The sequence below is a fragment of the Salmo salar genome, chromosome 14 (assembly GCF_965601325.2).
Source record: "Salmo salar chromosome 14, fSalSal1, whole genome shotgun sequence".
Lineage (NCBI taxonomy): Eukaryota > Metazoa > Chordata > Actinopteri > Salmoniformes > Salmonidae > Salmo > Salmo salar.
Window position 1 is genome coordinate 32,601,202 of NC_138304.1, and position 26,998 is coordinate 32,628,199.

General features: G+C 43.1%; 1 protein-coding gene across 7 annotated transcripts in view; it reads right to left on the reverse strand.

Moving 5' to 3' along the window:
• The window catches only part of LOC106569141 (adhesion G protein-coupled receptor L2), a 128,692-nt gene that overhangs the window by 98,499 nt on the left and 3,195 nt on the right, over positions 1-26,998 (reverse strand). For all 7 annotated transcript variants that reach the window (XR_014380337.1, XM_045694181.2, XM_014140165.3 and 4 more), the window contains exon 2: positions 10,567-10,780. Coding sequence is in view for 6 of the 7 variants with exons in the window: in XM_045694181.2 (XP_045550137.1) it covers positions 10,567-10,642 (76 nt within the window). In the remaining variant the exon portion in view is untranslated. The remainder of the gene's footprint in view (positions 1-10,566; positions 10,781-26,998) is intronic.

Sequence of the window (26,998 nt, forward strand, 5' to 3'; positions counted from 1 at the left end):
GGTGGGGGTAGCATAATTTTGTGGGGATGTTTTTCAGCGGCAGGGACTGGGAGACTAGTCAGGATCGAGGGATAGATGAGCGGAGCAAAGTACAGAGAGATCCTTGATGAAACTCTGCTCCAGAGTGCTCAGGACCTCAGACTGGGGACAAGGTTCACCTTCCAACAGGACAACGACCTTAAGCACACAGCCAAGACAACGAAGGAGTGGCTTCAGGACAGTCTCTGAATGTCCTTGAGTGCCCCAGCCAGAGCCCGGATTCAAACATCTCTGGAGAGACCTGAAAATAGCTTTGCAGCGACGCTCCCCATCCAACCTGACAGAGCTTGAGGATCTGCAGAGAATAATGGGAGAAACACCCCAAGCCTGTAGCATCATACCCAAGAAGACTCTAGGCTGTAATTAATGCCAAAAGTGCTTCAACAAAGTACTGAGTAAAGGGTTTGAATACTTATGTAAATTTGATTGAAGTTTATTTATTTTTAATACATTTGCAAAAATGACTAAAAACCTGTTTTTGCTTTGCATTAACGGGGTATTGTGAGTAGATTGATGAGAGAGAAAAAAATGCATCAATTTTAGAATAAGGCTGTAATGTAACAAAATGTGGAAAAAGTCAAGTAGTCTGAATACTTTCCGAATGCATACTGCTAAAAGCCATAGAAACGGATTGAATAACATATTCATACAAAACAGATAGTCCAAAAATAAAATCTAAACGAAGTTTGTTTTGAAGTGTCATTCCTATTTATTTATTTATATATATTTGTTTTTACACATATTTAACCCCTTTTTGGACACTGAACTACTTCCATATACATCCACACATTTTTTGAACTGGTGCCGGGCTACCTTTGAATGAGAATTGTGAGGCTTGTGGGCATCCAAAACATCCGTCATGTACGTGTTGGTGAGAGATTTACCTTTCGATGGTGTCGTCATATTAGTGTGTAGCCCAAACTTTCAGACGCTACAGACAGAAGTTGGCAGATCAGCTGTACCGACTTCAGACGAGTACCGTGACGCTTGTCGTAGAGCAAAACGGAGAAATCCATCGTGTTCATGAGAGTCATCTTTCCAGAGGGATTTGTAGCCCAAATGGTTTGGACCTTTCCATAGAGGGATTTGTAGCCCAAATGGTTTGGACGCTACAGACGTTTTCATGAAAAGACTGATTTTCAGGATGGTCTGACAAACACTGCTGTAGCTCAACCACTGATGCAGATTATCTCTAGTTTAAAGATAATAAAAAATCCCCATCAAAATTTATGGCAATTAGATTTACACACAGGCACAAAAATCGACTCAAGGGGTTTAAATTAAGACACGTTAAAAGGAAGCCATTAAGAACGAAGAGCAACATCCTTACATAGCTAATGCATATAATCCTCTCAGGGTCACCCATTAATATAGCTCATACTGACAGGGATGACACCATGTTAAAAAGATGTCTTAGAAAAACATCTGCATCCAGAGCAAACAGCTGTTAGATTATTAGTGCTTGGCAAACCAAACACCTTAGTTTTAGTAAAGAAAAAAGAAATGGCTCCCTTTGCAAAGATAAGTGTCACAAGGCTTAAATCATAGACTGTAGGGTTAAACGTTAAAAACCACTCAAGGCTGTACTTCAGATGAAAAACCTACACACACACACACACACACACACGGGAGATCACCACGTTGACAGAATTAGTTCACTGTTGCAAGACGCCAAGAATATTGTTGCATGTTTTTTTTTGCACAGGAGTTGATGAAACACACAGAAAGAGGAGAATATGGAAGGAAAATCTCCCCTGTGTAGCAAGCTTGGCACTTTATCTCCCCTGAATGATTGTGCTGTATGCTTAAATGTTCTCAAAGCCCTATTCCTAACCCCTCACACTTAAACCCCAGCTGGGCTTTCTGCTTCAAGTCCCGGAACCAGTCAGGTGCTTCCCTAAGGGGGGGTCCCCTCCTCATCACATGGCCCTGCATGTGTGTATGTGTGTTTTGAGCCTGGCCCAGGAGGCTCCTCAGTGTGTGTGTGTATGCGTGTTTTGAGCCTGGCCCAGGAGCCTCCCTCAGTGTGTGTGTGTATGCGTGTTTTGAGCCTGGCCCAGGAGGCTCCCTCAGTGTGTGTGTGTGTATGCGTGTTTTGAGCCTGGCCCAGGAGGCTCCCTCAGTGTGTGTGTGTGTATGCGTGTTTTGAGCCTGGCCCAGGAGGCTCCCTCAGTGTGTGTGTGTGTGTATGCGTGTTTTGAGCCTGGCCCAGGAGGCTCCCTCAGTGTGTGTGTGTGTATGCGTGTTTTGAGCCTGGCCCAGGAGGCTTCCTCAGTGTGTGTGTGTGTGTATGCGTGTTTTGAGCCTGGCCCAGGAGGCTTCCTCAGTGTGTGTGTGTGTGTATGCGTGTTTTGAGCCTGGCCCAGGAGGCTCCCTCAGTGTGTGTGTGTGTGTATGCGTGTTTTGAGCCTGGCCCAGGAGGCTCCCTCAGTGTGTGTGTGTGTGTATGCGTGTTTTGAGCCTGGCCCAGGAGGCTCCCTCAGTGTGTGTGTGTGTGTATGCGTGTTTTGAGCCTGGCCCAGGAGGCTCCCTCAGTGTGTGTGTGTGTGTATGCGTGTTTTGAGCCTGGCCCAGGAGGCTCCCTCAGTGTGTGTGTGTGTATGCGTGTTTTGAGCCTGGCCCAGGAGGCTCCCTCAGTGTGTGTGTGTGTTTTGAGCCTGGCCCAGGAGGCTCCCTCAGTGTGTGTGTGTATGTGCGTTTTGAGCCTGGCCCAGGAGGCTCCCTCAGTACGGCACAGACAGAGTCAGGAGAAGTGGTGACTGGAACAGGGATTAAAGCGGTTCTGAATAATGAGGCTGAAACAGTAGGGCTGACTGGTAACTAACCAGCACCAGGAGGCTACAGGGCTAGAAGACACAGATGATAGGGGAATATACACACACACACCTATTACACAAACAAAACCACAGCCGTGAAAGTCGTACATAATATATTCATGATAACAGATACTCTAGCATGTGTTAACTTATCATTACAGTGAAGGTTCCATTCACCTCCAGACATACAGTACAACCGTGTTCCATTCACCTCCAGACATACAGTACAACCGTGTTCCATTCACCTCCAGACATACAGTACAACCGTGTTCCATTCACCTCCAGACATACAGTACAACCGTGTTCCATTCACCTCCAGACATACAGTACAACCGTGTTCCATTCACCTCCAGACATACAGTACAACCGTGTTCCATTCACCTCCAGACATACAGTACAACCGTGTTCCATTCACCTCCAGACATACAGTACAACCGTGTTCCATTCACCTCCAGACATACAGTACAACCGTGTTCCATTCACCTCCAGACATACAGTACAACCGTGTTCCATTCACCTCCAGACATACAGTACAACCATGTTAGACATATCAGGATCCCATATACAGTCATATTAGGTGTCCCTTATAGAGCTTGGTCAAGGAAGTGAATGACAGAATCCAGACACATTCCAGTGCAGTAACATTGGAACACTAACTGACCCTTGATTGACTAGTGTGATGACTGGGATGACCTTGCCCCCTCCACCGGTCAATCCGAGCAACAAGCAGCCTGGCCACTGATAAGAGATTGACCAGATGGGGAGACCTCGGTGACAGACAGCTTCCTGGTTCCATGCTTTCCTCCTCCTCTTGGATGAGGAGCCATTGTGAGCTGGCAGCCCTGCACACTCAACGGGGGAGTATGCTACAAGAACAGGTCAATACTGATAACGTACCAGGCAAACAAAAACGCTCTTTGTGCCTCGCTCTCGGTCTCTCTATTTCTCGGTCCCCTGATTCGGGGGACTTTTCCCCCTCTTACCACACATAATACATTTCCTGCACAGCAGAAGGGTTTCTTATCTTGGGCTGTTTATACCTGCAAATCGTCCAACTGCCCGTTTGTTTGCAGGTGACCCACAGTGAGGTTACATTTCATTCCTGGACAGAAAAGTGTGGTCATGCTCTATGGCACAGCCTCCCTAGCCTTGGGGGACTACTAATACAATGCTGCTACAAGCAGAGTGGTGTTCATTCACCATCAATAGTAGACAGACCTAGCAGACAGACAGAAGCACACAAAACAAATGTGCTACTGCAGCTAAAACATGAATGGAAACAACCCAGTGACAAATGAATAGTAATCGATATGTATACTTACCTATCCTGCACTGGTTAGAACAGATAAGTGCACAACTGATAGAAATTCAGCCCACAAACATATGATCATAATTCACTTTAATGACTTCACACCGTTTACATTTTTCCCTTTTCCCCATATCATTTTTTGGAATAATCACCATCTGGGGGTGTAAATCATATTCAACGCTGCCCCCCCCCCCCCCCCAAAAAAAATAATCAACTCCTTTCAAAAACGGCTACAGTGTAAAAATGTCAATGTCAACAACAAATTCCTCTAAATAGGGATAATGTCTGGACAATTTTCACAGTCTCTATGGATACAATATAATTATAGTCTACTTTCCCTTTGATACCAGCAAGATCCTTTCTTCCTATAACAAGAGAATATTCTTTTAGAAACAGGATGTTTTTCTGAACTAAACTCCCCCGGACACATTAAAGCTCAAAATCTATGTCATGATGAAGGAGAAAAAGTCTGATAATGCCCATTTAAAATATTAAATAGCACAGGTGGAAATAGTGATGGCGCAATAGGACTTTGATTGCATTGTTTGCATTGATCATTGCTATTCTTTGGTCTCACCTGTAATAACTTTTTTTCTTATTTGTTGTCTAGTATTTCCTATATTTTGTGTATATTGTTGATTCACTGTGACATACTCTTGGCTTGAATTCATCTCTATGTAAATATTACCATATGAACTGGAAATTATACTGTAATGAAATCTGACGTTGCTATTACCTTCAATCGTCTTATTCTCAAGTCTCAACGCTGTTTTGCGAATATATAAAGACAACCTACGTGTTGTTACAGGAATACTCTGATCGTTTGATTTCACTTAAAAGCCTTATGTTTCCCCTCTGGATTAAATGCATTACTTTGTCATGACATCTGTAAGCCCTAGGAAGAAGTGACTCGTGAAATCCGACTCCAAGAGTTTACATTCAGGCAGGGGTTTTCAATTCAACTGAAACTCCTCTCTACTGTAGAGAACAATATTAGTTGGCCACCTCCATTATTTGAGTTGGGTTGTTTGAGTCTGAGGAACTTCCGTTGACTCGAACTGTAGATCTCACGTCTGGAGTGGAAAAAGTAAGGCAGGGTATCTGGTCCCGTGTGTTTATATCCACCTGAGACGGTGAGGCTGTGAAGCTGGGTTGTGTTGCTGCCAGCAAACAAGATTTAGGGGCATGCAAAGCAAATTAAATCAACCTGTCAGGCGCCTTAGCTCCGACCCTATTAGATTGAGTGTCTGTTCATCATCGGGGCATAGAACAGGGAGGTTTACAATCACATCTAAATACACAATAAAAGCAGACTAGGCTTCTCCTCTCCCAAAGGCCTGCGCTCTTAAATCCTCGTTGTACATACGGACAGATGGGAACATTCTTGTTGCTGCTTTTGATTTACCAAGACCCAGGAAGACCCAAGACATCACTCCTGCTCTTAACTTAGGGTTACCCCATCTAGGGTGATATTCTTCAATGAAATACAGATCCTATTCAATGTAGTCTCATTTTAATTCCATGTTTTGGTGAAATAGTAGCTAAGTTTACCCAGTTTCTCTGTCGTTTGAATCTTTGGTTATTATTAAAATTGCACATTCTTATTCATGAAAAATTCTAAGAGGTTACGTTCAAAAAGCCACATTTCATGAATATGAACATGGTGAGAAAGCATTGTGAGGTAAAGGATTGTTATATACTGTATGATGTTACCAATATTGACTGAATTATAATGACTGTAGTTTAATAAACATATTAAGAATGTGATGGTTAAGAGTGTCTCTCAGCGACACCCCCATGCCTCCCCAATGCCTCTATCACGGCCAGATGGAAAGTCCAAACAATAACACCCGTCTTGTTTCACGGAAGACTTCCATTTGGGCCAGAATGCGCCATGAGAAAGCGATAAATCTGAGGGCATTCTGTGTGGATGTTCACAACACTGAGAACGCAGTCTCAGTCATCTGTGAATCTACCAGGGCTCAACTGATAATTCATGATAGCTCTGTCATAGACCCCTACCGTTCAGATATGAATTATAAAAACACCAAACCAAGCATATCAGTCAGATGACAGACTGGACGTTTATAGCTGGAGGCCAGTGTGGAGAAACGAGACACGATGCTTTCTCTCCATTCATTCTGCTCTGACGACTGAAAATACCAGTGTGACACATGGGAGACCATTCCATCAATACACAGCCAAGCTTACTTACTTATGGCTTGTGACCAATCATTTTGGTGAGTTGGGACTTGATAGATGGGAGTTGATAGAATAATATAATCGCTTTCAGGCAAGATCTGCTATTGAAAGCAATAGTCTAATGCATGGGACATTGCAAATGATGTGCAAATAGTTCAAGTTAAAACATTTCAGCCCTTCATATCTATTAAAGAGATTATTCAGGATTTTGGCAATGAGGCCCTTTATGTCCTTCCCCAGAGTCAGATGAACTCGTGGATACCATTTTTATGTCTCTGTGTGAAGTTTGAAAGAAGTCGCTAACTAGCACAATTACTAATTAGCGCAATGACTGGAAGTCGATGGTATCTGCTAGCAGATAGCATAGACTTCCAGTCATTGCATGAACACTAGTTAGCATTGGCTCCCGAAACCACCTCTAACTTCCTTCATACTGGACGCAGAGACGGTATCCATGAGTTCCTCTGACTCTGGGGAAGTAAATAAAGGGCCTCAATGCCAAAATCCCAAAGTATCCCTTTAAGAGTGACTACATTTTGGCCATTTTCACTGACTGAAAAAGTTGGTATATAATTCAAACTATGAATAAGTGTCAGATGAGTAAACCATGTCAAAAATAATTAGACGACTGTCTGCTTTAGTCCTCAGAAACTTTTCTTAAAGGCTGGTATTTAAATAGACAAAACATTGACACCTTTCCTCTAGAGCATTTTAATATGCTTGACAAGTACATAACAACTTGGGGTAGAAACAACATCTGAAATATATCGCCTGCAACATCCAAACACTTGTTGGGTACAAAGCAAAACAGTGTTTCCTAAGTTATACTTGATCCTTGTCTACACTGAGAGATGACACAGAAAGAAGATAAATTACTTCATCCGATTCATCTTCCTGTTTTATACATGTTTGGATGTTTCGGTTGAGGGACCTATTCTACTCCTGGAATTAACAACACAACAAGGTCTACAAAATTTCTACACAAAATAAACCGCAGGATATAATCCCCCGAAATCTTGGCTTCTTTTCTTTTTAAGTTCATTATAACTACCATTGTGAGAGGAACTTGGCATGCAGGAGCATGTGCGCCCTGGCCCTACCTTTCTAGGGTTGGCTGCTTGTCTTGCTCTGAATCTAGTTGTCAACTTCTATCTTCATATCTACAGCCTGGGCGGTCTAAAACCACCCTTGACTAACATGATACCCTCCCAGTTTGCTGCTCCAGGAATGATATGCACTACATGACCAAAAACTATGTGGACACCTGCTCGTCGAACATCTCATTCCTAAATCATGAGCAGTAATATGGAGCTGGTCCCACCTTTGCTTCTAGAACAGCCTCCACTTTTCTGGGAAGGCTTTCCACTAGATGTTGGAACATTGCTGCATAGACTTTCTTCCATTCAGCCACAAGAGCATTGTGAGGTCGGCATTGATGATGTTGGGTGATTAGGCCTGGCTCGCAGTCAGCTTTCCAATTCATCCCAAAGGTGTTCGATGGGGTTGAGGTCAGGGCTCTGTGCAGGCCAGTCAAGTTCTTCCAAACTGATCTCAGCAAACCACTTCTGTATGGACCTCTCTTTGTGCACAGGGGCATTGTCATGCTGAAACAGGCAAGGGCCTTCCCCAAACTGTTGCCACAAAGTCGGAGGCACAGAATCGTCTAGAATGTCACTGTATGCTGTAGCGTTAAGATTTCCCTTCACTGGAACTGAGAGGCCGAGCCCGAACCACAAAAAACAGCCCCAGACCCCTATTTCTCCTCCACCAAACTTTACAGTTGGCACTATGCATTGGGGCATGTAGCGTTCTCCTGGCATCCGCCAAACCCAGATTTGTCTGTCAGACTGCCAATTCGTGAAGCGTGATTCATCACTCCAGAGAACAAGTTTCCACTACTCCAGTGTCCAATGATGGCGAGCTTCACACCACTCCAGCCAACGCTTGGCATTGCGCATGGTGATCTTTGGCTTGTGTGCAGCTGCTCGGCCATGGAAACCCATTTCATGAAGCTCCCGCCAAACAGTTATTGTGCTGACGTTGCTTCCAGAGGCAGTTTGGAACTCGGTAGTGAGTGTTGCAACCGAGGACAGACCATTTTTAAGCACTACGCGCTTAAGCACTCGGCGTCCTGTTCTGTGAACTTGTGTGGCGTACCACTTTGCAGCTGAGCTGTTGTTGCGCCTAGACATTTTCACTTCACAATAACAGCACTTACAGTTGACCAGGGCAGCTCTAGCAGGGCAGAAATTTGCCGAACTGATGGTGCCACATTGAAAGTCACTGAGCTCTTCAGTAAGGCAATTCTACTGCCAATGTTTGTCTATGGAAGATTGCATGCCTGTGTGCTTGATTTTACACACCAATCAGCAGCGGGTGTGACTGAAATAGCCGAATCCACTAATTTGAAGGGGTGTCCATATACTTTTGCATATACAGTAGTGTACTTAGTCAGTATATAGCCAGACAGGATCATTTGAAAAAGCTGTGCAAATACAGAACAGAAAACACATTAATAAAATATTGTGGATAAATAGAGGGAAACAGAGATACATTTTAATATAAATATCATATGCGCTGAACCATAATTTTCGATGATCTGATTATCTCTGCATCCAATTATATCCCTATTATGCTAATACGAATGGGACTGCCATTCATAATATATTTTCTCCCTTAACACTAAAACATCATTTTTATTCATAACTACTTGCCATATTAAGGTACAAAATATGTTGGGTGGTTTTAAAAAGACCCACCAAATTGCATTTTTTGCCAACGTTAATCAACACCGATGGAATGAGGAGACAGAGTGTTTGTGCTGACTCCATTTCTCTTGTAACAAAAACCCAGCATGAGCATTCAATAACCCAGAGACGAGAGAAAAAAAAAATCATTTTCTGCTCAAGTATGTCATTAAGGATTTTCAAAGCAAGAGGAATGTTCATGGGTGTACATGATCACATCATGACACTAGGAAGTCATTATTAAGAGCGGGGCCTTTTTGTGGGATGGACATTCATGGAAATGAGGTTCATGGTTCAAAATGCCATACACACACGGAGGGTGGGGGGGTGGGGGTGTAATGGTGAGTGGCATGTGGATGGATCTGACATTGGCTTTCGCTCTGAAAACAGACACATTCCTTCTTTGATGAATGGGCAAATATGTATTCATAGGCCTGAGAGCCCACGCCTCTGTCAAGTGAAACCCCAAACCTTGACTTTCTGCATACCAAAGCAGGAAATCCTCCCCCGAAAGAAAATCACCAGGACCGTTCAGCACAGACCATCTCCAAGCTCAAATCAGAGGCCCATTCTTCAAACATTTCAGGAGGTACTTTTTTCATTTTTTCTGGGAAAAAGACCCTGCGATTTATTTCGTATGGTCTACAATTGCTATAAATCTACAAAGTGAGTGTATCTCTTTCTGAATGTTACGCCTGGCTCGACTGTTCCATCTCTTTTCAGTTAATCACCTCACACAGTCAGATTTAAATATAAAACCAAAAGACAAGTGAAATCTATGCAAGTGTGAAATAAAAACATGAGAAAAGAGAGAAATGTAATTTAAAAGAAACCACCTGAGTTGATATTCTTCGACGTTTGGCTGTAATCAATGTTTGGCACGCTAGCATGTGACTTGAGTACAATGAGAGTGAAACAGAGCAGACATGTAATGATTGTCATTAAGCCGACATACTAACAAACCGACATCAATGCCTGTGATGAGAGGGAGTAGTTTGGTAACAGAACTTGTAATTACAGCCAAACGTGCTAATCTAAAGTAAGACAATGAAATGAAACTAAAAAACTAATGAGATGGCTTTGGGTAGAGAAAATAAAACACTGGTGGTCCCTTCCAAAAGTCTTCTATTTGGCAAAATGCCAGCTCCTTCAATTGAAGCTTCAAGATGCAGGTACTTAACGGAATCAGCCAATCAATATAGTTTTTTTTTAATGTTTTCTGAAGCACAAAGGCCTGGGTGCACTGCACTCAAATATTCAGCTATAAAACTCAGTTCCAGTGCTATTGTGAACTTTTAAAGATAAAAAAAAGTCTTGAAGTGAATTCAATATATAACAACAACTCTTCGCTCCCATTAGAAGACGGAAAAATGAGCCAAATAAACACTTTCATGAACCACATTTGAAAAATACATAGTATTCCACACAAGCGCAAACACACGTAAGGACTTACCTTCTGAACAATGGAGATGAATGAGGGTGAGCAGTAGACCATGGAGAACTAGACACCTCCATGCTGCAGGAGCCATCGTTGCTGAGTACTGAAGCCGCTCCAGATGCCTGCTAGCAAACGACTGTGGCTTTAGGATATAGAATAGAAAAAGAGGAGTCTGGGAGTAGTCAGCGATCCGTGGTTCTAGGAGAAGCCTCTCCAGTCATCTTGTCATCTGAAAATACAGAGAGGAAGAGCAGGGTGAGGAGGAGGGAAACTGTGTACTACTGCTACAAGTCGAAAACGTCATCATCATCACAAAGGCTATGTCATCACAGCTGCCATCTTTAAAGATGGGATTGATAAGATTGGGAGATACATTAACATAAATATTAAAACAGTGCAAATGATGAATAATCATGGTGCAACATAAGTATACTGAAAATGCCTGATAACTGTACGTCTCTTTGGATATATTGGGTCTGATATATTGGGTCTGATATATTGGGTCTGCCAAAACAAACATCAAACCAGTGAGATATTCAGTAGGCAAAAGGATGGGTATGACAAAATCAGTGTACAAAACATAAAGAACACCTGCTCTTTCACAGACAGACTGACTAGGTGAATCCAGGTGAAAGCTAGGATCCCTTAATGATATCACTTGTTAAATCCACTTCAATCAGTGTAGATGAAGGGGAGGAGACAGGTTAAAGAAGGATTTTTAAGCCTTGAGAGAATTGAGACCTGGATTATGTATGTGTGTCATTCAGAGGGTAAACGGACAAGAAAATATTGAAGTGCCTTTGAACTGGGTATGGTAGTAGGTGCCAGGCACAACGGCTTGTGTCATGAACTGCAACGCTGCTGGTTTTTTCACGCTCAACTGTTTCACGTGTATCAAGAATGGTCCACAACCCAAAGGACATTCAGCCAACTACACACAACCGTGGGAGGCATTGGAGTCAACATGGGCCAGCATCCCTGTGGAACGACACCTTGTAGAGTCCATGCCCCGACAAATTGAACCTGTTCTGAGGGCTCAATATTAGGAAGGTGTTCCTAGGGCTGTGGCGGTCACGAAATTTCATCAGCCGGTGATTGTCAAGCAAATAACTGTCAGTCTCACTGTAATTGACCGTTAATTAACAAACACATTTAGTATCTCTTGGCTTCCACACATAGCCTACAAGCCATTAAAATAATTATAATAAATCCATGTAATATAGCCTACACCTTCACAACAAATCTATGATTTATTTTAGACAGGTCTAAAGAAGCATGATATGAAGAACATGTAGTCTATTTCAGAAGAAAATAATAGCATACTCTGACTGTCCTTATGTTTGGTCCTGATCTGGCGATGCCAAATGGCTGTGGGCCAAATGGCTGATTTGCTTAGAATTACACTGCATTCTTTTATATTTTATAGTATGAAGAATACAATTGAACAAAGTTTTATAAAATAAAATAAAAATATTTCCCCCAAATGATTTGAGGGAGTGCGCTATTCTGCGCTGAGCGGTTAACAAAGAAATAGGTTCTCCTATATGGTTCAATTAGAGGTATTAATGTAACTTTAGTTGTTCTACAAACACTGGGCTATATGTTTTGATGTTTAATACAGTGTAAGGCTGCATGATGAGACTCTAATGATGATATGAAAAAAAGTTGCTTGAAAGGCATGAGCTCTGCTTTGTTTTCTGCGCAGGCTGTACACACTCCAGTAGTCTCTCCATATAATTCACAAGTGATAGGCTAATATTGTCACCCATCAGACTATTCTTGATTTAATCTTGTCTTTACATATACTAAATAATGTATACTAAATATAACAAATATGTGTGACATTTGTTATGATTTAGAATGGACCATTATCATGTACCTGTATCGAAACAGGGGCAGCAGGAAAAAAAATATGTAACCTATGCGCTTAAATAGCGAATAGAGGACGCTTTTCCAGTGGTTTATTTTCATGCCAGCCAGGTAGGCTATACTCCTATTGTAAAGAGAAGCAATGCGCTTAATATTAGGAAAGTTGAGAAATAAATATAGTAGGCTTAGCCTATAGAAAGCTGATAGGATCCTCCTCTTTTTAGTAGTGGCCATCACTCGGTTTTCTCATGCAATTGCAGAACCTATAGAAATGTGGCGCAACATGAGCACATGGGTTCTCATGGAGCGATGGATTAGATTTCAAATACATTTGCATTGATGTCAGAGTGATTAGAGGAACAATAGAGTGCTGAGTACCAGGCAGTTCAAAATGTCGGTAGGCTACTAAACGACCATCAGCAGCATCAGAACTTGGAGAAGACTAATTACCGCGACTAAACGGACTTCGTGACCACTGGTGTGGCGGTAATACAGTCATAGCAACAGCCCTAGGTGTTCCTAATGTTTGGTATACTTAGTCTATCAAGTCTGAATATGTGTTTATTTTTCACTTCTGACAGGAAATACTCTTGGGTAGAGGAGAGCATGACGGAACACTCATCCCTGGGCTACAGGCTACATGTTTACACTGACTGCCTTCACACCGCATTCCTCCCTCCACTCACTACTACCCCCTTCCCTCCTTCTCTCCCTCCCTCCCCAGAGTTCTACTGCCTTATCCCCACAGGAGAGGACCCTGTTGCTCAGGCAACACACTCACAAAGACTCACACAGCAAACCATTAGAGACACAGCTCCTTTGTGAGGTACTTTTGTCTGCTTCCTCCTTATCTTGAGGGCAGCCACAAACAGTCCACACGGCTTTGTCCGCCTCAGCTAAGGTTAGGCTCCACTCCCTAAAATGCCCTCAATGCACCAGAAGGAGAGACTTGTTAGAACACAAGTCAAATACTCCGGATCGATGACATGTCAAATATACACGTTAGTACACACACAGACGCATGCACGCACACATACATACACACCTTGACCTGCACATAAACAAACCAAACACAGCAAGAAGACATCCATCGGGTACAGATGACTTAACCTAGGCCATGATGTACCCATCTACACTATATATACAAAAGTATGTGGACACCCCTTCAAAATGAGTGGATTCGGCTATTTCAGCCACACCCGTTGCTGACAGGTTTATAAAATTGAGCACACAGCCATGCAATCTCCATCGACAAACATTGACAGTAGAATGGCTTTGCTGAAGAGCTCAGTGACACCATCATAGGATGCCACCTTCCCAACAAGTCAGTTCGTAAAATGTCTGCCCTGCTAGACCTGCCCCGGTCAACTGTAAGTGCTGTTATTGTGAAGTGGGAACGTCTCGGGGCAACAACGGCTCAGCCGCAAAGTGGTAGGCCACACAAGCTAAAAATCATCTGTCCTCATCTGTCCCATTTCCAAACTGGTTTGATTGAGATCAGTGTGGAAGAACTTGACTAGCCTGCACAGAGCCCTGACCTCAACCCCAACGAACACCTTTGGGATGAATTGGAATGCTGACTGCGAGCCAGGCCTAATCGCCCAACATCAGTGCTCGACCCCACTAATGGTCTTGAGGCTGAATGGAAGCAAGTCCCCAGAGCAATGTTCCAACATCTAGTGGAAAGCCTTCCCAAAAGAGTAGAGGCTGTTATAGCAGCAAAGGGGGGGACCAACTCCATATTATTGCACATGATTTTGGAATGAGATGTTCGACGAGCAGGTGTCCACATACTTTTGGTCATATAGTGTATGTTTAACATCCAAAATGTGACCATGTCCATATAAACACCATGTCATCATCCACACAGTACACTGCATTTCACACTTTAAAGAGTGGAGGACACCAAAAGAGGATAATTCGCTTTTCTGTGTGTACTCCTCCTCTCCAGAGCCACTCGTCAACTTCCCTGATTATTTTATAATGAACCTAAATTTGAGCAGCGGAGCACTCTGCTCTGATCGCTCTCTAGGCCCCACTAATACCCAGCTAAGATATTTCTGGCAACGTGAAAGCACACACGCACAAAACATTGTTTTGGGAGCTTCTATCTGCATTGGCTTACAGAGTCATAAGTTAAATCTCCATATTGGATTCATTCTTTAAAATGTCTCTATAGGTGGCTGGAGACTCCCGTTTAAAACAGGCTAACGGAATGGAGCAGAGTCCTCGTGGAGCAGAGTGCACAGTCTACAGGCCCAAAGGTCATTGATCCTGCTTTGAGGTCAAATTTACCACTAACTGTTATACTGTGTGGCGCCAAGCTAACACACACAAGGCTATGATCATTTATCAGTTAGAAGTCAGGTGGTGCATTCAGAATCATTTGATTGTATTTGTCGGGAAATGACTTATCTAGCTGCAGTAGACCACTAGATCAGACAAGAGCATAGCGGAGCAGCGGTAAAGCGCTACTTCCTCTCACAGCTGCCCAAAACAGAGTGAGCCTTGCTAATAATACCTGATTCCCAGGTGTCTGAGGGCTGTGAGGCCTGGCCTGTCACCCTGGTTTCCATTGAAATCCCCCCCCCCCCCCCCCCACACACACTAGCATTATACACATTCATCTTCCCCAAATATGAGTCGTGGGGGCAGGGGTGGGAGGGAGTGAGGCTGTAATGCCCTGCCCCATACCCCCTACCCACTAACCTCTCTGCCCTGCTCGGCTGGCTCAGCCGCTGATCCCCACCAGACACCAGGGGGTGAGGGGCCTGGGGTTCCTTCCCTCGAGGCTCGTCTGCCCCGGGGCCCCTTTCTCCTCCTGCTCAGTAGTACCCAGAGCCACCCGCACCGTCGCCCCGCTGAGTAACATGTTCCCTTTCTCCTTTAAGCTGGCAGAGGAGCCGGCCGCTGCGCTCATCTCACCCCTCATCCCCCCAGCCCTAAACAGCCGTTTTGTTTGCGGGGTTTCTGGACTGGATTTGGTCCGACTTGAGATAAAAGGATTAGCCGATTAACATGAAGACGCTTTTCACGAGTGCTGACAGACGTATCATAATTTTACATCAGAGAAGGGGAGATTGTGGTGGGTGGTGGGGCGGAGGCCTCCTCTAGCAGAAAAGAGGTAAGTGAGGCATAGTTAACCCATCAGAGACTGTGTGTGTTTGTGGAGAAATTCTCTACAGCACAGCTCCTCAGAACAGCAAGGAACTCCAGAGATTGGGACTAAACTAAATCATCTTCAAAAAGATGATTCTGAAAATTGGCTTTAAAATTTCAATGGTGTCAGCAATTTTATATTGTATTCTTTTGAGCTTAACAACATGAATTGGGTTATTCAGAGTATTATATAGATAGAAAACAGAACAAGGTTGTCAATAACTATTTTTCTATCATTTTTATTTATTAGATAGAACCTTATAGTCCTAAACTCTCAAATTATTCAGGTTACTCGACCAGGAAGGAATATTCACATCGGGTTCCAATACCACCATCGCCGTGGCAGCTGTTATAGTAATAATAGTGCACAGAACAAAGTTATGACTTACTGTCACCAGCTACATTAAATCTTATGGCTTGACGGTTTAATAATCCTGAAATCTTCTAGAATCATTTCAAATGATTAACTCCTCATCTGTACTTTAAGTGCTAATTTTTCCCCTATAAGGAACAATGGATATGAATCTTCCCTCTCCCTGCTTTCACTCTTTCTATTAACAGTATATCATCCCAGACACCAAGAATCCATCACAGGGGATGGAAAATTACATGTAAACATTTAGAACATCTGTTTCTCTTTCTCCACCCATACACAGTGAGAAAAGCGAGGAGACAAATGTATCAGTCCGGAGGATTGAAAAAAAAAACACCACATTGCAAACAAATGTTTCATATTTCAGAGGAATGACAGAAAAAATAAGCAAATATTTAAAAGTGGAAGGAAAGCAATTAAAATAATATTAGAATAAACGGATGGAAAGAAACAGGCCACATGTCCTAACATGAAATACGAGGCTAATTGGTGCAGCAGCAGGCTGAAGGAATGTAAAGAGACAAAGCTTGTGGCTGCCTCTCTCAAGCTGGAGAGGCGACCGGCGAAAGAATAGACTAGAGAGAGAATGGGAGTCCAAGCTTTTGTAAGAAGGGAGGAACTGAATGGATGGGAGAGCAAGAGAGAGGAGAGGGAGAGAAGAATGGGAAGGGAGGAGAAAGAAAAGGGGCGGGAGGGTCACTGGGAAGGATTGACAGCTTGTGAGTATGGCTTGACCTGCTGGGTTCACCCTCCAGTATTTTCAACAGGCTTAACCAAGGACTAAATAAAGCCCCAGGAATGTTAATTTATTTTCAATTGTCAGTGCCAGGGACGAGGAGAGAAATAAAGAGTGCATATATACATATCAAGTGAGATTGGGACACAACTAGAGCAAGTAAGTAGTCCTGGACTGGTGTAAGCTCAACGCTCCAAGTTGAAATAAAGATGTGGCCTAGCTGTGTGTTTTGTCTGTGTTCCAGTCTGAACCTCGCAGGCATAATGCTTTAGTTCTTCAGCCCTCTCTGACTAACTCATTTGGGGAACGGTTCACCCCACCCACCTACCCCCGCACATGGCCTACATTCAGAACAAAAAGACCAACACGTGAGGGGGAATATCAAACATGAGAAGATGGTAAGAGGGGAGCAGGGGGTCTGGGTTAGGGTGTAGTTGGAATCTACAGGAACTGAGAAAACAAGTCCCCCAGATCCGTTGCACCCCAACACCTCAATGCTCCTCAGTAACACTGTCATGATAGACCCCCGTCTGTCATGGCTCTCCTCTCCAACTCCTCTCTTACGGGACATGATGTCACTTCCTTGGCTCTGTCAGTGGTGCAGACAGAGCACTTGCCATGGCTGCCAGTGATGGAGACAGGCGCAAGTCAGGCATGGCAGTCAGGTGGGAGAAGGGTTCATCACCGTGGAGCTGATCATATATTTTGGGATGGGGCATGAAGGAGGGAATGGGGCAAGCAACAACCGGTAGCAAGCTGCATGGTATTCATAGGCTCAACGATGGTTGGTGCGTATCAAGACCCTCTGCCAACAGAGATTGAAATTATAGATAGAGTGTCAACGGACACACACACACACACACACACAGAGAGAGAGAGAATGTATTGTGAAATTGAGAGGACGGAGTGAGGTAGCCTTCAGAAGATCGACTACAAAAGAGAACACAACTAGGTCTGTCATTGAGGTTAGCAGAAAGCGAAAGAATGGAAATGAATAGGCAGAAATAGGAGTGAGAAATTGATGCAAGAAAGGCAGAGAGAAGTATGAATTGTATTGAATGAGCAGAAACAAGTGTGGGAAGGGTTAAGTAAAAAGTCAGTCAACACTATCCTCATCCTTTCAACCATCACTACTATGTTAATTCTACCCATCAGAAGTATAGTGGCCTAATTTGAAAGTTCACAACCGCTTTGGACATGACATTGTCTTATGTTATAGTGAAACGTTCCTGTTCAAAACATTCCCCATCTTTAGCCTATAGCGTCTCAACAAGACCAATTTAGAAAAGGTTACCTGGGCTTAATGAACCAAAATGTATTCTGAGTAATCTGTGAATTTCAAGAAGAAAAATTACAAATCAGAATCAAAAGAATCAGGTTCAAATGAACCAATACACCCCTCTCTTTCCGAAGAGGACTCAGAATCAAAAGAATCAGGTTCAAATGAACCAATACACCCCTCTCTTTCCGAAGAGGACTCAGAAGCAAAAGAATCAGGTTCAAATGAACCAATACACCCCTCTCTTTCCGAAGAGGACTCAGAATCAAAATAATCAGAATGGGGAGAAGCTTTTAAAATGTCAGTTTCATTAAGCAATACTACAGTCGCTCTCCCACTCCTCCCAGCTCAGTAACACCGCAGAGCTTGGCAGTGAGATGAATAGGCTGACCTTTACACAGTGAGTTAAACAGTGAGGGTCAGTTAGAGAACAGCATCTCATCCTCTGACATGTCACACAGAGCTCCTCTTTTCAATCAGTCAGTCCTTCATATCTTCACACTGAAAGACACTCCTCCTCTACGCCTTGTTCTGGTTCTCTCACTCCACGACATGCTCTTTATCCACACTGGTTCATCACACACACACACACACACAGGCATTAACGAACATGCACAAACGCATGCATGCGGGCGCACACACAGACACAGACCCTCACCTACCCACCCTCGGCTCACTCAAACTCAAACACTCAACCATTTACAAGGGAAATTGTGGTTGGCTTGGCAACCTCACTCGCACTCATATTTACATTAAGTCAAAAATAAGCACCATAAAACGTTTGTGATCATTCCCTGAATGTTAAAACGTTAAAACAGGGTGGGAATCTTGGCTGAAGGACAGGAACGGCTAGATTCCCCTGCAGGTAATGTGGTAGGAACTTCACAACTACCAATGTGAACCATATGACATGCTGCTGTGGACATCCATGCTCTGCAGCAGAACACCTGAGCCTCCACCACTCAATCTACACCCTCAGTGAGGCAGAATGTGACGTAAGAGAGGAGCGCAAATGTGCACAGTTACAAATAGGAAGGAGGTCGCTAGACAGAGAACATCCACACACAAGGATAGACAGAGAACATCCACACAGACACACACAAATTGGTTCAACACACGCACAATGTATGGTAAACACAATATGGCAAGCAAACAAAAGGAGTATGTTACTGCAAAACCTGCAAATCCATCTATTGAATACCAAGCAGTTTCACTGGGGGAGGGGATAGTTACAACTACTGCATTTCATTGCCAACCCTGAACCCTTCTGTATAAAACATTTTCATTTCCTAGGGGGAAAAGAAACGGGTTTGACCCGTTTACCCTGTTGTCTGTTGGCTAATCATTTGCTTATCGCTTTCACCGAGATTCCTACAAGAGGGCTAGGTCATACTTAAACCAGCCCTGATTCTTATGGATATTTTCAACAGTAGGTTGAGGTTCAAACACACACACACACACACACACACACACACACACACTTTTGAACATTGAAATATTCTGACAGATGTAAAAAAAGAAACAGAAGCAGTTGTTTCTGTCCTCCATTCAGACCACTGACAAAACCAAGAAATAAGAGTCAAACAAAACAGCCATTCTTCTCAATGCTTTAAACAAGGCAAGAGAGCTACAGCGGCATTTCCCTTATTCTGCAGCAGAGCCCTAGCCCAGTACTGGAGTAGAAGACTGAAGCAGAGCCCTAGCCCAGTACTAGAGTAGAAGACTGAAGCAGAGCCCTAGCCCAGTACTAGAGTAGAAGACTGAAGCAGAGCCCTAGCCCAGTACTGGAGTAGAAGACTGAAGCAGAGCCCTAGCCCAGTACTGGAGTAGAAGACTGAAGCAGAGCCCTAGCCCAGTACTGGAGTAGAAGACTGAAGCAGAGCCCTAGCCCAGTACTGGAGTAGAAGACTGAAGCAGAGCCCTAGCCCAGTACTGGAGTAGAAGACTGAAGCAGAGCCCTAGCCCAGTACTAGAGTAGAAGACTGAAGCAGAGCCCTAGCCCAGTACTAGAGTAGAAGACTGAAGCAGAGCCCTAGCCCAGTACTAGAGTAGAAGACTGAAGCAGAGCCCTAGCCCAGTACTGGAGTAGAAGACTGAAGCAGAGCCCTAGCCCAGTACTGGAGCAGAAGACTGAAGCAGAGCCCTAGCCCAGTACTAGAGTAGAAGACTGAAGCAGAGCCCTAGCCCAGTACTAGAGTAGAAGACTGAAGCAGAGCCCTGGACCAGTACTGGAGCAGAAGACTGAAGCAGAGCCCTAGCCCAGTACTAGAGTAGAATACTGAAGCAGCGCCCTAGCCCTAGCCCAGTACTAGAGTAGAAGACTGAAGCAGAGCCCTAGACCAGTACTGAAGCAGAAGACGCCCTGCCCTCTTTTCATTCTCAGGGCACCTCCTCAGGGTTTTCCTCCTCCTCCTTCTCCAGCAGGCCTACATCATTCCTTTGGGTGTTTGTGTAGTGTCCCTTAGTTACCTCTGAAGAGACCTGGCCAGGTCAGCAGCGGCAGAAAGGCAGCTCAGAGAGTTAAAAGCCTGCCCTGTCCTACTCATAGGTACAAGGCCATCAATAATTCACCGTCATCTGGAAGCATTATCTAACAGCCTGATAAAATATTTAAAACGGTGGGTGACAACACAGAAACAGTGAAGAAGTGCTCCATAAGAGGACGAAAGAGAAGGACACTGCAGGTGGCGACAGAGGGAGGGAGTTCGCAACAGATGTGACGTTGCTGCGGCAACTGAAGTGGGAGAAGTAGTCTCCCTTCCAAAGGTTTTCTGATGTGTTAGCTTAGCTAGCTAGACTACTCCTCTGAGGCCAATTTAACCATTACACATCAAGTACAGAATCTGCCTTGCTTAATATAGGCACAGACAGTGAAGGTACTCTACTGTGTCAGCTAGCTATAGCCTGGTTTAAACAGATGGAACGCTACACAGAATTGCGTCTGGTTTAACCAGGCTAAGCTAGCTACCCCTCAGAGGTGTAAATAAATTATACTAAATAAACGGCACAGTAAGTGAATGAACAATCAATCCACTGCATTGCTGTCTCTTTCATTTTGCACCATAAGAGTGGAAGTACAGGATCTATGTAACCGTGGAAGTACAGGCCCTATGTAACAGTCGAAGTACAGGCCCTATGTAACAGTCGAAGTACAGGCCCTATGTAACAGTCGAAGTACAGGCCCTATGTAACAGTCGAAGTACAGGCCCTATGTAACAGTCGAAGTACAGGCCCTATGTAACAGTCGAAGTACAGGCCCTATGTAACAGTCGAAGTACAGGCCCTATGTAACAGTCGAAGTACAGGCTCTATGTAACCGTGGAAGTACAGGCTCTATGTAACCGTGGAAGTACAGGCTCTATGTAACCGTGGAAGTACAGGCTCTATGTAACCGTGGAAGTACAGGCTCTATGTATAGGCTCTATGTAACCGTGGAAGTATAGGCTCTATGTAACCGTGGAAGTACAGGCTCTATGTATAGGCTCTATGTAACCGTGGAAGTACAGGCTCTATGTAACCGTGGAAGTACAGGCTCTATGTAACCGTGGAAGTACAGGCTCTATGTAACCGTGGAAGTACAGGCTCTATGTAACCGTGGAAGTACAGGCTCTATGTAACCGTGGAAGTACAGGCTCTATGTAACAGTGGAAGTACAGGCTCTATGTAACAGTGGAAGTACAGGCTCTATGTAACAGTGGAAGTATAGGCTCTATGTAACAGTGGAAGTATAGGCTCTATGTAACAGTGGAAGTATAGGCTCTATGTAAGCGCAGGTGGAAGCATTCACTGGCCTGTATTAACAAATAGGCCTTTCTCAATGACAGAGAAATCCCTCCAAGCCTAGATCAGTTACACCCAAGCTCGGCTGTAATTAAAATGTCCTAACAAAGGTCCTGGAACGCAGGACACAAACCTGCACACTGAAAATAAGCCCTGTTCAATCTACAGCACTATCTACAAGCATTGGAAAGGGTTTGAGTTTTATATTCAGCTCAGGTTTCCTGTAGGCACATTGAATGGTATGCTAAACTTCAAAGACATCTTTTCATGTTTCTTCATGTACACAAACAGTTACATATCAGGATATTATTTTTGACAATATATCGTATCCTTTTGACAATATCACAATATTATTTTGCTCTAGTTGGCTGTACACGCATAATTTTTCCTTCATTGCCTGTCTTCAGTCTTCTTTTTAAATGGTGAGAATTTGTTTTCAGCACTTTTATTTCCATGACTGATCAAAACTCATTCTCATGGCTCTGTCTTGTCCCTCTGCAGCAGACATATATTGAGCAATATGTTTGGAACATCGAATCGCAATAAAATCACAGTATCAAATCTCAACACATACAGAATCGTAAGAATCACAAAACATAAAGTATCAGCACCTAAGTATCATGACAATATGCTATTGTGAGGTCCCTGGCAATTGCCAGCCCTATAGGCTAGGGTTAGACATGGCACATCATATGCAGCAAGTCCATGAGCCAAATATGATATACATCAAGTATATTATCTACTCCACAAAGCCTGTTTACAATCACATGAAATGCAATATTTAAATTCAGCCTATTGCCCCAAAAACATTTCCTTCTTTTTTCCCCCCTTCTCATTACTCTAGCTATCAACAAAGTAATTATTTGTTTCCTTTAACATGTTTGATAGTAGTTGTGTTTAGCAGAGAGAAGACAGGCTGCTTATGACTCTAATTAAAATCCCTCTCTCTCTCTTTTTGAAGGGGGGGGGGTGGATGCTGTCTCTCTGAAAGCATTGTTTTTGGGTGGAAAACAGTCTCTTTGAAAATTGTCAATAACAGTCTTCTGATGAAAAAACGAATCACGCCAAATGCCAGCAATATCGTGGGAGGTGACATTTATGTTTGGGACTTAGACAATGCACACACAAAGTAAATAAGCTTCCACTCAACCTACAGAGAATACAAATGTGGTTTCTACTATTATGCAATGTGTGAGCAAAGCACAACAATTAAAATACCATTAAAAAAACTTAATTCTCAACAAACTAACCCCAAATATCATTCTAGCTGAATTTGGATTAAGGTGGTGTGTCGTTGAACAGAAAGCCCCTGGCGCCTGTTAAAATATTCTCGTCCGACAGCTATTTGCTCAAGTCCTTCTCTGAAATGATTTTACAGATGAATTCAGTCTATCACAAGTACAGGCCCCAGAGATTAATTCAATGGCACAACATTGGTTTGATTGATAGAGTGTGAATGGCTATCTGAGATAAGTAGATTCTTTGTCTTACTCGCCAATGCAAATATTAAAATAACAAATCTTGATGTGATGGGAGAAATGATTGATTTAGACATACATTTTCATATTTTAAAAAAAGAGACTGAAACAGACTAATCTACAGTTATGAAACTCGTTAAAGCCTGAGAGGATGTACGGTAGTCCTTGGAGAAGACACATTCATTTCCAGTCCACTCAAATGAACAATCTTCCAAAAAGGAAAGAGAAACATGACTCCAAGTGTGGATTCCAAACTTGCCATTTCTAGAAATCATGGATGGCAAAATACTAAATTCATAGCAAGCCTCAGATCTGCCTCAGCGTGACCCACCCGACCAAGACAAAAGCATAGCACCTGAGCGCTATAAGCTCCACGCTTCCTGAAGGTATTGAAGACCACCAAATAAAGCACATAGTCTGTCTCCTCCCCTGAGACAGTCCCAGAGCAGTGTCCTCTTACGCTAATGCCCTCCAGTCCAGTGGTGGTAGAGCATCACAGAGCATCTCGGGGGGCGGTCCAGACAACTCACAGGTCATTGCTAATCTCCTGATAGATGAAGCCTAAGGACCCCCGGCCATCCATCACACCCCAGCGACACATCTCCCACTGGGCCAGCTTTACACACTCCAAAGAGTTAAACACGGACCCAAAAGACCCAGAGATCATCCATCACTCAAAACACTAGCAGCCCCTCCGCTCCCTTCCAGACCATGTGGGCTTTAACAACACCGAGGGGGTTTGCTTTCTTAACAGAAGGAAAAGCGTTCTGTGTTGTAGGGGCTATGGAGGGTAGGTAGGGAGGGAGATGTTTGGTGAGAACATATCTAGAGCTGCTCTGCTCTATAGCTCAGCTCCAGGGCCTCTGTTGATCATTAAACATCCATTTGAGAAGCAGTGGGGGAAAGTTAACTGTCATTTAAAGCACAGAGGGTGGTGAGGGAGATTTTTACCCCTCAGAAATACCAAAGGCATACATTAATCGAGCAGGTCAGCTAACACAACCTAACACAATGTCATTTGTTCCAGTCTCCATCCATTTATCTCAGTTGCTATAAAAAAGGAGGAAGACAGATGATGAAAAAGCTACGATGAACATTTGCAATTAACTACCAAATCAAACAAACCCATCACCCACCTCTTCCTCCTTACGTATCCCTCTTTCCTTCTCTTCCTCCCATTCTCTCCTTCTCCATCTGTTTGTTCCTAACTTTTGACAGTGAGTGTGTCAGAAAACAGAAAAAGACAGCTGTCAAACCGGCCCCTTGTGATTGAGGATGGCAGGTGAGCTTCTCTCTCTCCCTCTGTGTCCTCTCTCACTCTTTCTCTGATGTGATTGTGCGTGAGCACAGGAAGCAGGCATCTCTTTTCATTATGTGTCGTCTAGGTTGTGGCGGGCCGTGGCGGGCCGAGGAGAGCTGCGTTCACTTTATTACCAAGAAGCAGGATGATCAGGGCCACTAACCCTTGGGAGAACGCTACCCCTGGCATTTACATCCACTGCCTCTGGGGCTTTTGTCCCAAATGGCTCCCTATATAGTGCACTACATCTGACCAGAGCCCTGGTCAAAAGCAGTACACTATATAAGGAATCGGGTGCCAACAGACCATCAGAGACCATCACCATTGACCTGTCCTTTAGGCCGGACCCCTGCGTTACAGCAACCTGGGCTTCAACTAATGGATGTGAGCGATGTACATTTCAGAAAAAATAGAAATAAAATGAAAAGAATGAGGAAGGGAAGAGGCTTTTCCTCTTTCTTGACATAAATTGTCATCCGTTTGTAAGGAAGGAATGGTTTGTGTGTCCATCTGATTCCTCACGATTTCATTGTGTTCGACATCCCTATTAGGCCATGTTTGACAAGACATTAAAGGAAATAAATCTAAATAAACTCAGCAAGGCATTCTTTCACAGCAGAGCAACAGCTGCATTGCATGGAAAATAAACATCATCTTTATGACAGAAAAACAAGAGGCCATTGGTTGCTCAAAACAGTGCTTCACACAAAGCTTTCGAAGAGGCCTCCAGAAATCTATTTTGATTTTGTAAATAACCAATAACTCAAATAGAAATTCAAGAACATTGCTTAATCCATTGATCTTTTTGCTTATAATTTTATTTTACAATACTATAATTACACAAGATTCTACTTGAAGCATATAGGCCTATTGTGTAGTTTCTTCTTGAGTTATCTTTATAAAAGAGCTGGTTTTGATCATGTTTTGTGGTCATCCCAAGTATAGGCCTACTGTATACTTCTAATGTGAGAGACAATAGCAAACAAAAAGTGCGCTGTAAAGATTTTAATCTTAGATCCTATAATTTAAAAAAATTACATGTAAAAAAAAAAGTCTACGTATTAAAATAAGCTCCCACCAGAACCCCCAAGTGGAGACTACAACAAGCAGTTCTCACATTTCTCCACTCAGACACCTTTCAAACCAAGACGTTTTTCCATGAACTTCAGCATCCAGACAACCTTTTGACAACTTTTCTTTAAATATGAAAAAGGTATTGCCGGCGACAAAGCCTCTACGCTGCTTTTAGACAAGCGTGGAGACTCGTCGTGATAAATCAATTCATGTCAGATTTTTATTTTCACTGAATCTCCGTTAAGATATTAGTTAGGCTATGGAAATGTTAGCCAAGTTGAGGTGAATGCTGCTCATGATCATCTTGTCTATTTGGCTCTTTTCTTAAAAAAAACAATTATTGCCAGCATGTTATGTAGCTTAACAAGTGGATTATTTCACTCTTCACTTGCAAGTCACTTAGTAGCCCAGGCCTAGTCCCTACCAAAAGCCTGTGATGGGTCTTAATCAATCAATGGGATTTTGTTTCACTGAATCTCCATTTGTACATTTGGTTAATTCTCTGGCTGGGCAAATAAGTGGAGGTAGATCAGCTCATCATTCATGTGTTCATCCATCACTGATCAGAAACATTAAGCATGCAATAACGTAGCCTAAATCAAGTGTAGGCTTCATTTTTTGCTGGATCGCGTTCAGGACAACTCAAATAGCCTGCGGAGGTTGTGAAATATGAACACGAGACTCACATGCTTTTGAAAATACAGATTGCTATTATTTTCTATTGGTATCATGATGACCATACCCTCAATGTAAGATCCTATTCCTGCTCCCTAACAAAGCGGAGTGAGGGTAGGAAAGAGATGAAACCTGTATTCAAAAAGCATAGGCTTGCCTTGGACTCTGTTTAAAAATATTACTTTTTATATGACATCAGTTCCACACGTTGCCATGTGTGCAAAATATTTTTCAAGTGTATTTTTATTTTTTTCATTATATTCTTAGCCTACTATAAAATATGTGTGTTGACTGTGATCGGGGTAGCCAAAGTGTGTCGTCTGTTTAATTAACAAAATAACTTTTGATTTCATGTACATGGCGCTACCATGTAGCATATAGGCTGCACAGACCAGTAACATAATTAAACTCAAAATATGCCCTTCTATTCTTTTGAAAATGGATTTTATTAGTCTTACAATGTTTCTTACGACCTGTCCAAAACAAATGAATAATGGATTTCTTTGTGATGGTGTATATTCAATGGATTTTTTCAAATAGACATCCACCCACGTCTGCTCCCACTCCAAAATGTGCCAGCATGTGCACTGGAGATAGAAACGACTTATCCCGGCAAGAATGTGTTAAAATTGGACTGTATGAATTGGACTCTAAAAAAAACATTTTTTTTTTTTTTTTTTTTTTACAGGAAACATACTGTAAAGTCTGTCTGTAAAGGGTATTA